The sequence below is a fragment of the Trachinotus anak genome, unplaced genomic scaffold (genome assembly GCF_046630095.1).
Source record: "Trachinotus anak isolate AG129_WGS33_773 ecotype Australia unplaced genomic scaffold, CSIRO_AGI_Tana_v1 ptg000018l, whole genome shotgun sequence".
Classification (NCBI taxonomy): Eukaryota; Metazoa; Chordata; class Actinopteri; order Carangiformes; family Carangidae; genus Trachinotus; species Trachinotus anak.
The window spans coordinates 1,035,476-1,050,724 of NW_027273869.1; the positions used below are offsets into that span (position 1 = coordinate 1,035,476).

The 15,249-nt window shown below is 42.8% G+C and overlaps 1 protein-coding gene across 2 annotated transcripts in view; it reads left to right on the plus strand.

Moving 5' to 3' along the window:
* large1 (LARGE xylosyl- and glucuronyltransferase 1) overlaps positions 1-14,553 on the plus strand; it is a 129,219-nt gene extending 114,666 nt beyond the window's left edge. For both annotated transcript variants that reach the window (XM_071501550.1, XM_071501549.1), the window contains 4 exons: positions 3,501-3,779; positions 3,988-4,134; positions 9,418-9,613; positions 11,692-14,553. In XM_071501550.1, coding sequence (XP_071357651.1) covers positions 3,501-3,779; positions 3,988-4,134; positions 9,418-9,613; positions 11,692-11,889 — 820 coding nt within the window. In that variant the 3' untranslated portion in view covers positions 11,890-14,553. The remainder of the gene's footprint in view (positions 1-3,500; positions 3,780-3,987; positions 4,135-9,417; positions 9,614-11,691) is intronic.
* Positions 14,554-15,249: the final 696 nt, after the last annotated feature.

Genomic DNA, 15,249 nt, shown 5'->3' on the forward strand with positions numbered 1-15,249 from the left:
GATGTCATTACAATACAATGATTTGTGTGTTATCATAGAATGTGTTAATAGATAAACACCTGGCCATATTTTAAATTTATACTTAAATGCAGGTAATTTAAAAGTGTACACTTACTTTTACTTTAATTTAATTTGATGGTTCCCAACCTGACCTCCTGGCACCGGATGTCAATATAATGTCAGAAGGACGTCTGACTCTAACCACTCTAACGTCAGACCCACGTTAAATTTAGGTTGGAAATGAAAATCGGGTTGACATCAAAACCCAACATTCACTAACTGACACTGTGATGTTCAGCTGATGTTAAGTAGACGTTGGGTTTTACTCACAACTAGAATGTGGATATTTTTGTGTCCAGATTATTTGACATGAGACATTTGGAAGATGTTGGATTTTGGTTATTTAACATCACAACTTAAAACCCATAAAATGTCAACGTCAGCTTTCGTCAGTATTCTACGTCAAATTAACATTGGCATTATACGTTGTCCTGACACTGAATTTTTGTCACCTCACGTCACAACTTACATTCAACCAAACACCAGCATCTGATGACATCGGTGGCCAGCTTCCTGTCTCCTGGGTAGTTGTTTGACCCCCATCCAGAGGATCACCAGGGATTGAGAGATGATTAATACAAGAGAAAATTAAAAACAGCATTACAAAATATAAATTTTATTCATTTTTTGGACTTTTGTCTGATTTTAAATTTTTGGGGAAACACATGATTTTATCTCTTGGGCATCAAACAATTATCGAAATGAAACCATGTGAGAAGGGGAGCTGAGGCCCAAACACACCCTGATCTTCACACACCAGAAATGTTGGGAACCACTATTTTAATCTGTAACAATGCATTGTTTTATTTATAGATAATATTTTTGTAATGTAAAATCTTGATCTGAATTATTACAGGAGCATAAAATGGAAATACTCAAGTAAAGTAAAAGTATCTGAAGTATAGTCCTTGAGTAAATGTACTTTGGTACTTTTCAATGCTGCACACAGCACAATAGGATAACATGCTCCATCTTGGTCTCTAAGAAGTCCACAGTGATGGATGGGCTGCAGTTGGCCAAAGGTCACCAAAGTGTGAATTTCACACAGAAGTAGCACAGTGTCTATTTTCTAAGCCTTTGCCAGCTAATCCACTGAGTGTGGTAATTCCATGAACTTGCCCCCTGATTCACTGCCTCAGTAAATCACATTTAACCCCCCCACCACCCCCCACCCTCCCTGCTGTGCACATCGTCAGACATTAGACGTTAGACATTGTAATGTGTAAGCAATTTTATGCAAACTGTTGGACTGCGATAGATTTGAAATCTCCAGGGTCCTTGAAAGTCTCTAATGTAAATACAGTGGCCTCTTATTGGCTCTCAACCTCTTCAACTGAGACACCTGTTGTAAAATTATACACTTCATCTTAAGGAAGTGACAGTTTATATCGTTCCTCAGTTTTTTAAACCAGTAAAGTTGATGCCTGCATTTTGATTCTACTAGTATGATTAATTAAGATTGATTTGCCGGTTCAGTAAGCTTAGGAATCTCAGCAGTTATTGAAGTAAGAGATGTTAGTCTTTCCTGCTGTTACCATAGCAATAGAAAAACAACAGACTGACTGTTCTTCAAATTTAAATGTAACTCTTTAAAGGGTCATTTTATTCGAAAGTTGTCCAGTGTTCATTCTGTGTTGTTGCAATAACCCAGTTTCCCTTTGAGTATTATTAACAGTCCCCTGTGTGAATGTGACTTTCCTCAAATTAAAACACGAAACCAACAGAAATGTCACATTTTCCACATGGCTGAAGATGATTCCAAATGATTCTGTTGATCACCCCCCAAAGTTCGATCAGTATGTTTGAAATGAACTAGTTTTGTTCCTTTGAGGATTAACACTTTTCATTATAGACATCCCACAGGCATTTCTACTGTGCCACACAATGTAAACCTTCCACACAAAATAATTATAGGCTGTATTGTACATTGTTAGAGAATTTAGGAGGGAGTACACCTTTTGATTTAAACAGTGTTTTAAATCACCCTCAGGACAAATATCACTTTAGCCCTTTTTTAATATTGTCAGTGTGTTGTGTCTTCTGCTCAGCAATGTTTTATTTTGGAGCATGTATAATAAGCACAGCTGCCTCTAGGGGCTGCTAGCTGGCTTTAGAGTTTGTCTTGTTTTAATGAGGCCCATGGTGGCTCTGTGGAGGGAAGTACAGATCCAAAACAGTGTCAGACACTGAGCAAATAAGACAGCCTCACCTTCAGATAGAATACCAAATGAAATCTAGGGTTACTGTGGTGAGACACGTTGCAGACTTAGACAGATTGACAAAGCTTGGTTTTACAAATTCAGGCACTGAAGCTTCCTCAGTAAAGTGAAAAACAGTGACATCTATGAATGAATGTGCTTTCCCTCTCCAGCATCACCACTTTACTTCTATTGCATATTCCGAGTAAGTGACACTGAATAGAGTCACCCTTACCAAAACTGTTTTTAAAACTTGGCTCTTCAAAGAAAAGCCAAGTCTCCCCCAAAGACAGGCTCTATCAGGATTTCTTTATTGTAGCAAATATAAAACAAATGAACAAACTATTTGCATATCAAGTGCAACACTGAATAACTCTGTATTCCATATCTTCACAAAAAAAGCAATTAAAAGCTGTGGGCATCAATGGCTAATAGTAACTGTCGTGTTGTACTACATGTCTCACTTTTTCAAATCACGAAGGAACAACACATTTGGAAGCAGTCGTGGGGCTCAATACTTTCAAATCATCTAGACTTTCAATATGAATCAACAGCAGGCACCAGGGCACATTTGAGGAGGACACTCCCCCGCTCTCTGTTGCCATGTTTATTTTTAAAAGGCTCTATTTAATGTGTGCATTCAAAAGCTTATTCAGTATTGTATAGTTTATGTACAGCTATTGAGTATTGATCCTCAATACTGAGATGCTAGGTGAGGCAAGCAGACTGAGATTGACTTGAGGCACAGGTAAGCACAGAGTTAAACAAGGTCTAGGCCGTAGTGTCAGTACCATGTTGGCAAACTGAACAATCTGGTGAAGATGGTGTGTATCCGGGGAATAGATACTGCAGGAGCTTGATGAGTGGATGGGTAACAGGTGAGCAGGTGGATTGGCAACAGGAGGGAAACGGAGCGCCACGCCCAGACAAACACACTTTGATAGACAGAGAGAGAGGAACACGAGGGAGGAGAAACACAGCAGAAACAGCAGGAGTAAGAGGCACAGCTGATACCATGATAAAATGACTAAATGTGTGCAGCTATGGTACCCTATCTCTGGATGGGATGTAAGTTAATATCTCCTTCCCAAAAGTTATCATCAATTACCCACAAGTTGTTTTTTTCATCTGTTTTTTATCTTGTTTACACAAATCATTGTTGGACAGAAGTTATCATAATGCAGGTATTACCTTATTCACGTTTCTGTGACATCACACATCCCTCTGTCCCATCCTCTGTAGGCTCCAGATGTTGGAGGCCATCTGCAAGCACTGGGAAGGCCCCATCAGCCTGGCCCTGTACCTGTCCGATGCTGAGGCCCAGCAGTTCCTGCGCTATGCCCAGGGCTCTGAGGTGCTGATGAGCCGCGGGAATGTAGGTTACCACATCGTCTACAAAGAGGGACAGTTCTACCCAGTCAACCTACTGCGTAACGTGGCCATGCGGCAGGTCAACACACCCTACATGTTTCTATCAGATATCGACTTCCTGCCTATGTATGGCCTCTACGAGTATCTCAGGTAAGAGGAGACAAAGAATCAGATGACAATCAGCCTTGCTGGTCACGTTATCTCACAGGAAGAAAACAGGCATTTCACATCTGTAGGATTTCAAAAGACAACTTGGTTTTTTTTTCCATTGTATTGTTAATTCATTATGATTTTTTCTACACTATTGTACGTGCAATGACATTGCTTAAATAGTTTTGGCATCTTTGTGTGTTTGTAGGAAGTCAGTGGTGCAGCTAGATATGGCCAACAGCAAGAGAGCTCTGGTGGTTCCAGCCTTTGAGACGCTGCGATATCGCCTGTCCTACCCAAAATCTAAGGCTGAGCTACTCTCTCAGCTAGACATGGGTACACTCTTCACCTTCAGGTAAACAGCTTCTCTGCATTGTAGCCAGCAATGTTATAGTCTTGAGGTTTTCATTCAACAAGGTCATTACCAGCCATGACAGTGGGGCAGGTATTGTTTTCACCTTGTGAGTCTCTGTGTGTCATCATGGCAAAACGATTCTGGTCCTGGAGACACCTACTGTTGTGGGAACTACCACAGAGGTGGGTTGGAGAACTTTGTCTGTGGATAGATAGTCACTGCAATTGCATGACAACCTGAAAGATTCAGGCATGAAACTTTAGTTGTGTAGTTGAGATCAAAGTGAAGACAGAGTTCGTAGCTGGGTGTGGTCCCACCAGACTACTGAGAACTGATGTGATACTGTAGTAATGACTACTGAGTCCTGCAGGTTGTGTGATTCCATCTTGAGATGGTCTATAGTTTTGATTTGTCTTTTGTTTCATTAATTCAGATCTTTGCTTTGTGACTTTTGCTATTGCTGCATAGCCAACATTACCATTAACAGCTGTTTACTCACCAGTCCTCAGCCATTAATGTACTTACAAGATAAGACATCAGAATACAGCCTCAGAGAAGTGCTACTTCTTCAGGGCAGACTTGACACTACAGTGACTCGGTATTGGAAAGTGATGACATGGTCCAGGGCTAGCTGGTTAGCACGCTAACTTCAGTAGAAGAAAAGAAATGATACAAGTAGAACCAGAACGAGAGGATTGATTTTCAACATGGGAAACAACCCTTGGTGAGTTGAGGAATGAAGTTTGATGCTGAGGTCGTAACGTTTCATCGAGACCGGTAAGTTAACAACCGTTAACGCTGTTAAACTTTGGCTATTTAGCAATAGCAAAACTTATAAAGAGCTACTTTGATCCTTGAATGCTTCAGTGACATATAAAAACAGAATTCCCCATAGACACAAATCTTATGTTCTCAACAATTTCTGGAAAGCACCAAGTAGCTTACTATACTTACTAAAAAATGTTTTACTTGAAAGGACAAAGAGTTCATACAGTTTATTCAAAAGATGTTTTTCTACTATTGATTCTGGTCTCAGGACTGTCTGTAAATCACTGCTCTTCTGAGGAGTAGTTTATATTCCAATAAAGGAGGTTAAATAAAAGTTAATGGTGCAACACAGCTCATGAGCTGCGATAACTTCCTGTGTTGTTGACACTGTTACTTTCAAGATGGCGTGTTACTGTTGAACAGTGCAAATTAATTTGACAAAGTTTTCAAAGCTTGAACTGTATTTCAACGAATTTCACCTCCTTGAGATTTTTTGAGATTTAAATGCTGATGTGACTAGAGAGAGGATTATCAATATCACTTAAACAGTGCGAAAGAGTCATACCCGAAAACTGGGGAGAAATAATCACAAATTAGGAAATGACTGCAATTTTCCTGTGAATACAAAACCAACTGATCTCAGGCAAGTAGGTCAAAATCACTCAGTTAATTACACACAGGTGAAGTGACAGACAGTTGTTACTTCTGATTGAAATTTCATGTATGACGTGTAAATTGTTAGTGTGATCAAAAATGTATCATTAATACTCACACACCAGTTGTAAAAATAATTCAGTATTTGTAGCATTGGTTTAACCAAGTGAGGTAAAGAAGTTCAATTTATTCACCATGCATACAGTGAAGGAAAACCAAAACTGTCTGCACAGACAGATACCGTGGCTGGAGTATTTATTTTGTCTTTTATTACTTATGCTTATTTATTTGAGTGAAGGGACCCTTTACTAACATTTTTAACTTTACCTGGTCAATAACCAGGATATATATATATATATATATATATATATATATATATATATATATATATATATATATACACACATATATGTCATATAAACAGTAGCTATAGCAGAGTTGTTTTATTGGTGTTTTGATCGCAATGTGTGACAATGCAACTCTCACACCACACACTGTGGATTTGATTCAACTACATGCTGCTGATATTTTTCTAGAAGGGTGGAGAAAAGGGGTGTTTGTATTTCTCATGCAGCCCTTATGAGTGGTCACACTTTCCTCAGTCACACTCACTTTGCTCCAACTGCCTAGAATTTGCTGTCAGTTAATACCTCTTTTATCTTGGTGGCTGTTGTGGTGACAGAAAAAGAGACAGCAAAACTGCAGAGTGAGGTAAACGAACGCTAAATATGTTTTTAAGAGCTTCCATGATACTGACAAAGGTTTGTAACTGAAATGCCTCCAAACAATTTAGAAACTATAAATCACACTTCCTCTCAGACAGATTTCACACTCCCTCAGAATCAGAATCAGAATCAGTTTTATTGCGAAGTATGTTTTCACATACAAGGAATTTTTTCTGGTGATTGGTGCAATTGAGGATCAGGGGGATCAGCAACAGTGGGGCTCTCTAGCCTTGTTGATAAGGCTAATAGCAGATGGGAAGAAGCTATTTTTGTGCCGAGAGGTTTTGGTCCTGAAGGACCGCAGCCTCCTGCCAGAGGGGAGTGTCACAAAAAGTTTGTGTCCAGGGTGGGAGGAGTCAGCTACAATCTTCCTTGCACGCCTCAAAGTCCTTGAGGCGTACAGGTCCTGGAGGGATGGAAGATTGCAGCCAATCACCTTCTCCGCAGAGTGGATGATACGCTGCAGTCTGTTATTGTCCCTCTCCGTGGCAGCAGCGTACCAGATGGTGATGGAGGAGGTGAGGATGGACTCAATGATGGAGGTGTAGAAGTTCACCATCATAGTCCTTGGCAGGTTGAACTTCTTCAACTGCCTCAGGAAATACATCCTCTGCTGAGCTTTTTTGATGAGGGAGCTGATGTTCAGCTCCCATTTGAGATCCTGTGTGATGGTGGTTCCCAAGAAGCGGAAATGCTCCACGGTAGCCACGGGGGAGTCGCACAGGGTGATGGGGGTGGGTGGGGCTGGGCTCTTCCTGAAGTCCACTATCATTTCCACTGTCTTCAGAGCGTTAAGCTCTAGGTTGTTCTGCCTGCACCAGGTCACCAGACGGTCAGTCTCCCACCTGTAGGCAGACTCATCGCCATCAGAGATGAGTCCAATGAGAGTGGTGTCGTCTGCAAACTTCAGGAGCTTGACAGACTGATGGCTGGAGGTGCAGGTGTTGGTGTACAGGGAGAAGAGCAGAGAAGAAAGAACGCAGCCTTGCGGGGATCCAGTGCTGATGGTCTGGGAGTCAGACACGTGCTTTCCTAGCTTCACGTGCTGCCTCCTGTCAGACAGGAAGTCGGTGATCCACCTGCAGGTGGAGTCAGGCACTCTCAGCTGGGAGAGCTTGTCCTGCAGCAGAGCCGGGATGATGGTGTTGAAGGCAGAGCTGAAGTCCACAAACAGGATCCTGGCATAGGTCCCTGAGGAGTCCAGGTGCTGGTGGATGAAGTGGAGAGCCATGTTGACGGCGTCATCTACAGACCTGTTGGCTCTGTAGGCGAACTGCAGGGGGTCCAGGAGTGGGTCAGTGATGGATTTGAGGTGGGACAGGACAAGGCGCTCAAATGATTTCATGACCACAGAGGTCAGGGCAATGGGTCTGTAGTCATTTAGACCTGTGGGCCTTGGTTTTTTGGGGACGGGGATGATGGTGGAGGATTTGAAGCAGGCTGGCACGTGGCAGGTCTCCAGTGAGGTGTTGAAGATGTCCGTGAACACCGGAGACAGCTGATCAGCACAGTGCTTCAGGGATGATGGAGAGACAGAGTCAGGACCGGCTGCTTTGCGGGGGTTCTGCTTTTTAAAAAGCCTGTTGACATCTCTCTCCAGAATAGAGAGAGAGACGTTCCTTTGGTAGGGGAGGAGGGGGGTTCTGATGTGGCTCTGATGTGGAGGTTAGTGTCAGGCTTGTCCCACTGTCTTTCAAAGCGGCAGTAGAACTCATTCAGATCGTTGGCCAGACGGAAGTCGTTAATGGAGTGGGGGGGTTTAGGTTTGTAGTTTGTGATCTTTCTGAGCCCTTTCCAGACAGAAGCAGAGTCATTGGCTGAGAACTGGAGCTGAAGTTTCTCAGAGTACAGTCGTTTAGCTTCTCTCACCGCTTTGCTAAACCTGTACTTGGACTCTTTAAACTTGTCCCTGTCCCCACTCCTGAAAGCTTCCTCCTTTTGCCTCCTGAGCTGACTGAGCTTAGCTGTGAACCAGGGTTTGTCATTGTTATAACTCACCCTGGTGCGTGATGGGATACAGCAGTCCTCACAGAAGCTGATGTATGACGTCACAGCCTCTGTGAACTCATCCAGACTGTTGGAAGCAGTCCTGAACACCTCCCAGTCAGTGCAGTCCAAACATGCCCGCAGATCCTCTATGGCTTCACTGCTCCACTGCTTCGATGTCCTCGCAACAGGTTTACACAGTTTTAGTTTCTGCCTGTATGTGGGAATCAGGTGGACCATCACATGGTCAGAGTGGCCCAGTGCAGCCCGGGGGACGGCGTGATAAGCACCACTGATTGTGGTGTAACAGTGGTCCAGAGTGTTCCCCTCTCTGGTCGGGCAATTAACAAACTGTCTGTATTTGGGCAGTTCGTGGCTGAGGTTACCTTTGTTAAAGTCACCAAGGACAATAACTACGGAGTCCGGGTTGGTCCGCTCCACACACAGTATCTGCTGTGGCCTGTGGTGGGATGGAAACACCGACCAGGATGAATGAGGTGAACTCACGGGGGGAGTAGAAGGGCCTGCAGTTTATGATGAAAGTCTCCAGGTCAGGAGAACAGTGCTGCAGGATCACTGTCACGTCTCTGCACCAGCCACTGTTTGCATAAAAGCAGATTCCTCCACCTTTCGTTTTGCCGGACAGCTCTGTGTCTGGATCCGCTCTGAAGAGCTGGAAGCCGGCCAGCTCCAGCGCAGAGTCCGGATCGATCCACACAGCCACGTCTCCGTGAAGCACAGGACGGAAGATGAAGAAAAGTCTCTGTTCTTCTGCACCAGTAGCTGAAGTTCATCCAGCTTGTTGGGCAGTGAACGCACGTTGGAGAGAAAGATACCTGGGAGAGGTGTGCGGAGTCCGCGCCGGCGGAGACGCGCAAGCGCACCGGCACATTTTCCTCTCCTCCGGCGTTTCACTGCGAGAGCAACGGTCAGTGACCTCTGACCAAAATGTCCAATAATCCCACAGGTGAGTCGAGAAAGGTGGAAAAATCCTCTGGAGTTGTTTCTCTGATGTTAATGAGCTCTTCTCTGGTGAAAGAGCTCCGGAAACCAAAGCAGAAAACTGAGTTTACAAAGAAAATAAGGCAAAAAAGTGCGCATGAGATGCTCCATGAGATGGCCTGATGAGAACCTTTTCTTCATCTGCTAGGTATCATGTTTGGACTAAAGGCCACGCACCAACCAACTTTGCCAAATGGCGGACTGCCACCACGCCCTACAGGGTGCAGTGGGAGGCAGACTTTGAGCCCTACGTCATGGTGAGGAGGGACAGTCCTGAGTACGACCGCCGCTTTGTGGGCTTCGGCTGGAACAAGGTGGCTCACATCATGGAACTGGATGCACAGGTAACTGACTCACCTCCTCTTCATCCAACTGTTATTAATGACCTGTCTAAACAGGTCCTTGTTTCAGAATAAAAGTCTTTTTCCTTAGAAATATCATCAAGCAGTTTTAAACCAACATGAGTAAAACATCCCACAGAAACCTGATTCATGAACAAGTTTAAGGTGGGTCACGAAGTTTGATTATCGATTTACATCCTTGTACCACTTGAATCTATTTTTAATTTAAAAAGACAGTAAACTAGGAAATCTAACTTATTTTCTGATGCTGTTGTAAATTTTGCAGCAATAAATACATTCTTGTCCACAGACAGTACCAGTGGATGCTCTCTGGTCATCTGAACAATTATTCTCTAAATTTTAATCACACTAGATAACACTTGTGGTGGTACTTGTGGTATCTCACCTGGTTTCTGGCTTTGGGAGAAAGATGTAAATATTGTCTAGATATGAATGTCCTAAACCATATGACAATGACTGTGTGTCCCCTTTTAAATCCCAAGTGCCAGTATTTGACATCATCTGTGACAGTAACACTGTACTTGCCAAGTTAATTGCTAAAATCTGGGAATACAGCAAAATAGCTACAATGAAGTCAGACAGGACGAAAACACAATGAGTCAGATGTTCAGAAAGGTTAACTGTCAAAACTCTGATCTATAGAAAAGCCACATGTAAAGATGAGTAGGTGTTAATATTAAGGCTTTACTAAGTTTCTTAGACCCGGTTTGGCTGAAGTGTACATTATCTATCCTTGTGATGACCTACTCAATTAAATGTCATCTTATATTTTTTTGTGTGTGCTAAAGTCTTGGTCCCTGGTTTCTAAAGATGCTGGTTCCTCATGAATGTCAACGAACATACAAGTCAGTACAACATTCAGTTAAGATGGAACACCTTTCCAGAGCGGGTGTACCATCACTGTGAACTGTTGTCATGGCACAGCTGTAAGATAGATTGGAGAGACCGGCGATACAGCCCTTTACATTAATGATGAGACAGGCTAAGTGTTGTGCACTACAGTTACTGTTGCTAAGGTGATAAATGTTTGTTAAAGATAAAGGTTTCCTGACTTTTGTTGTTTTTTTTAATGACCATTCTTACAACAATGAAAACATACAACTGCTACAGAAGCAATTAACAAATTCAATTACATGATTAATTTATAATTAATGAATTAATAATTCAAATATGATATAATAATAAGCTGATATATTGACAAATCTGCTGTATCATGTTGAGTAGTTGACACATAAAAGCTACTCTCTCTATTTTAATAGTGCAGTCTGTAGTTGCCTTCTAACATCATCATTCTTTCTCTCCCATATTACTCACATGCTGCAGAGGAAAAACAGACTTTGACTTTGTTCAGCTGTAGTGTATATAAAGCAGTTCGTCTAGTTTAGTCTGAAGTGGTTGATCCGAGCACACTCGCCTTCAGCTGGTTCAACTGTCTGCTCATATTTTCCTCAGGAAAGATGCAGACACACTGATGCAGAGACTGATCTTTGCACTTGACTGTGTCAGGTGGATACAACATGACTCCACATGAAAAGTTGCTCTGTGTCTGATGAATGTGGAAATAGGTGATTTTTCTGCTAATGCATTTGCCATGGCAACTGTAAGGTTGTCATAATAATATATATTATGATATATAATAATAATGTGTCTATGTCAGTTTATGCGCTTGTTGTGTACTTCCTCTGCTACAGAGCAGCCAAAAAACTGATACATTTCATCCTAAAGTAAGACAACAGCAGCCTCTGTTGTCACGAGTGAAGATTATGATAGTAAATACTGAAACAGTGTGACAGTCACACAAATAAAGAACAGTCACAAACAGCAAATGTCATTTATACAACAAATGACATTTGCTAACAGTAGCTAACATTAGCCACCGTTAAGTATTGGTCATGCCAGATCCAGTAAGACAGCAGCTACAAAACCCCTGAGTAAAGTGAATTTCCTGAGGGTGTGTTTTATGAATGAATGTGCTGTTTCATCATAGTGATGCTTTTCCATATGTGGTGTTGTCATAAAGAGGCACTTCAGACTCAGCTGAGACTCTTCTCTCTCTGCAGGAGTACGAGTTTGTGGTTCTGCCCAATGCCTACATGATCCACATGCCTCATGCACCCAGCTTCGACATCACCAAGTTCCGCTCCAATAAGCAGTACCGGGTCTGTCTCAAGACCCTGAAGGAGGAGTTCCAACAGAACATGTCACGGCGCTATGGCTTTGCCGCCCTTAAGTACATGACGGCTGAGAACAACAGCTAGCCACCACTGCACACCCTCACATCCCCGGTGCTGAACTACTGACACCGTCCACAGGCTGGGGAGGGGGGGGGCATAAGAAACAGACGGCCTCCTTGAGGCCATCAGGATACTTTGAGACTTGAGTCTCTCAGACTTTGTTAGAATATTTGACTTCAAGGGTCTTTATGTCCATACTGCTGTGGATAGAAGAGATAATCCAGGATCTTAAAGCTGTGAAAGACAACATGACTACTGGACATGGGCCCCAGTTGTATGGCCCCTGACTTCCATCTGTGGAATCTGTCAGACAACAGGCAAAGGAAAGGAGACATTCAATGCCTTGCCATATTTGTAAGACCGGTGACGAAGTTGTGGGCTACATGTAGTGTGTGTGTGTGTGTGTGTGTGTGTGTGTGTGTGTGTGTGTGTGTGTGTGTGTGTGTGTGTGTGTGTGTGTGTGTGTGTGTGTGTATGTACATGCAGACAGATGAAAAGTGTGTGTGTTCCTTCAGGGCAGCGCTTAGCAAAAAGCTTAAGGAGAGCTGAAGATGTGAAGCGTTGTGGGCTTAACATTCTGTTTGCACGCTGCACAGAGGAATCCCTTCCAAGTGCCATGAAATAACAAAAAGCAGCTGCAGTTTGACTGACAGCGCAGCAAGCAGCAAGATGAGACAAAGCGGTAAACATGTCCACACAGATTTTGAAAATCTCATTGTGACAAGTGACACACACTCAGATACTGAGGCGAGCAGCCAGTCAGCCAACCATCTGCTGCTGTCGAATTTGTTTCATCGCTGATGGAGATCAGAATAAATCCTCTTCCTCGTATGACAAGGGAAGTTAAGTGCAAGGATAGCTGGAGGTCGTCCACACGGTTGATATTCAGGGTATCTCTGCGTTAGCCTGAGTGTGCTACTAGCGAGTGTTTCCAGTGTTTTATTACGACTATCTGACAGCAGCTAGTACAGTGGGCTTTTTTCTGTGTTTTAAACTGATGCCAGTGCTCTCTGCACACACACCTGCTGTGAGGCTAGCACTCCACCACATGAGCAGCACACGGTGAAGCACCCAATCACTGTTTACTTTTCTGTCCAACAATCAGTGTTATTTATCAGTGTTTACAGTCCTGCTGGTGCAGCCGCCGTGTCTCCTCCACGCAGGAGGATCAGGGGAGGACAGGAAGGAGAGATTCAGCTCTGAAGCTGTGTGAAAATGAACCAACTTAATGACAGAAGAGTCACAGCCCCCCTCCCCCACCCCCTCTCTCCCTCCCTCCCTCTCTCTCTCTCTCTCTCTCTCTCTCCTCTCACTCTGGCGTCTAGTTTGGTGACATTATACAGGTGGCCAGTAAACAAAGTATGTGAGTCATCTGATAGTGAGATAAACACAGTGTATCATTGTTTCTACCAGCTGACCAAACATCTGCCTGGTCATTGTTGTCTGGAGTTACAGGACACAGTATAATATTACACTGATACCATATGATAAAAATATCATAAAGTCACTGTTGATTATCTACATCAGGATATATGTTGTATGATCATTAAGTAAAGAATTAAAACATTAAAAATAGTTACTGGATAAAGTCATGAGGTATAAATAAGAATATTTTTAGATGTGGTAGTGACTTTAGAAATGGCATTGAACAATGTAAAGTGTGTTAATCTCACTGTGAGTTCTGACAGGAATATTACAGGAGACTGACGCAGGGCTTGAAATGATGAATTAAAAATCCAGATAATGTTACAGTCCGTCTTGGTTTTCCTTTTCCACATGCAGGACAAAAGTTCCTCTCCACAGGATCACACTCATGCTTCACTCACACAGGTCATTTAGTGGTTCCAGTGAACACTAGAGCAGCTCAGTCTGTGTGATCATGAGGTGACAGCACTGGAGCGTCTTTCTTCCTTTCACTTCATGTGACACTTCACTTACTGTTATCACAGATGAAAGAACCTGTAGACAGATACTGCCCAGGTACACTGGAGAGGAGTAGAAAAAGAGGCATGTATGTATTTACACCTTTTAGAAATCTGTTTAGACTGTCACACACTATCCCAAAGAAATAGAAACATTCATAAATTTCACAAAAACCATGTGATCCAGTTTAAAAAAAAACAGATAAATTGACCTTGACTTGGGATTTAGTTTTGTCACATTACTATTTCCAAGGTCAAGACATGTTTCTCCTCAGATAGAGTAGATATAGTTTGTGTAGAAGCTGATCATCTCCATAAAGTTGTATTCATCTGTAGTGAGGTTCATGAAACCAGCAGCTTGTCAGTTAGCCCCTGCTGTTCAGTCAGGTCACCGTGGCTCTGCACATGGTGCCTCCAACGGTATATACTGTTGAGAAACTAGAGGTGTCTCTCTCTCTCTCTCTCTCTCTCTCTCTCTCTCTCTCTCTCTCTCTCTCTCTCTTTCTCTCTCTCTCCTGTACAGAAAAGTTGCTGTCATGCAGGTGTGTGTGTAAGTGAGTAGGATGTGTTTCTGATTGTACATGTCTGTTCAGTTTGCAGGTTTGTGTGTATGCGTGTTAGTGTGTGTTTGTGTGTGTGTGAAGTTTGACTCTGCTCTGAATGTGTGTGTGTGTGTGTGGCTTCACAGGGCTGGGAGGAGCTGTGGTGTGTAAGTAGGACAGTGCTGACTGATGCTGCTACCTGAATAAAAGCAAAGAGTCAAACACTCTGCTGTTACTTTTTTTCTTCATTTCTTTCTTCATGAATATCAATTTAGCCTCATGAACCCAGAGTAAACAGGGATTCATGGAAGCACACAATGTTCCACTTCACACACACGGAATTCAGAATACTGCACCTCTGTGTAGTTATACCTACACACATTCCCCAGAGTTTACCACCTTTCAGAGTTAAAGGGGCATTCTTTAGGTTTTACCTGTTACTGCTTCAAAAAGAGTGCTCAGTTAGTGACAACACCTGTAAGGTTTTTGTGTGTCTGGAGCTAACAAAATGACATCACTATGATATCTTCAGAGGCATCAGTGTTTGGGCTTGTAGACTACAAGTTAAATGTCTGTGTTACAAACAAGGGGTCGGGGGATTGGATGAATGGATTTTACTGCCCAGAGTGATGATGTCATTTTAATGCACAGAATATATACCTGATGTACTGTACAGTTCACCTGAAGCTAATATGTGATTTGAATAGTCTAAGTTAGACACATCTTCACTGCTCTGTCCTTGTAGCTACACACAGCGTCATCAAGAGATAATCGGGTGCTGAGTGAGTCCTGACAGGGTTACTTCAGGGTATTTCTGCAGTTGCCACGGATACATAGATATATAGCAGCTATTGGACAGAAATTATGATTGGGTTAAAAACATATCAACATATCAACGTGTTCAGGAGGAAAAGCAACAA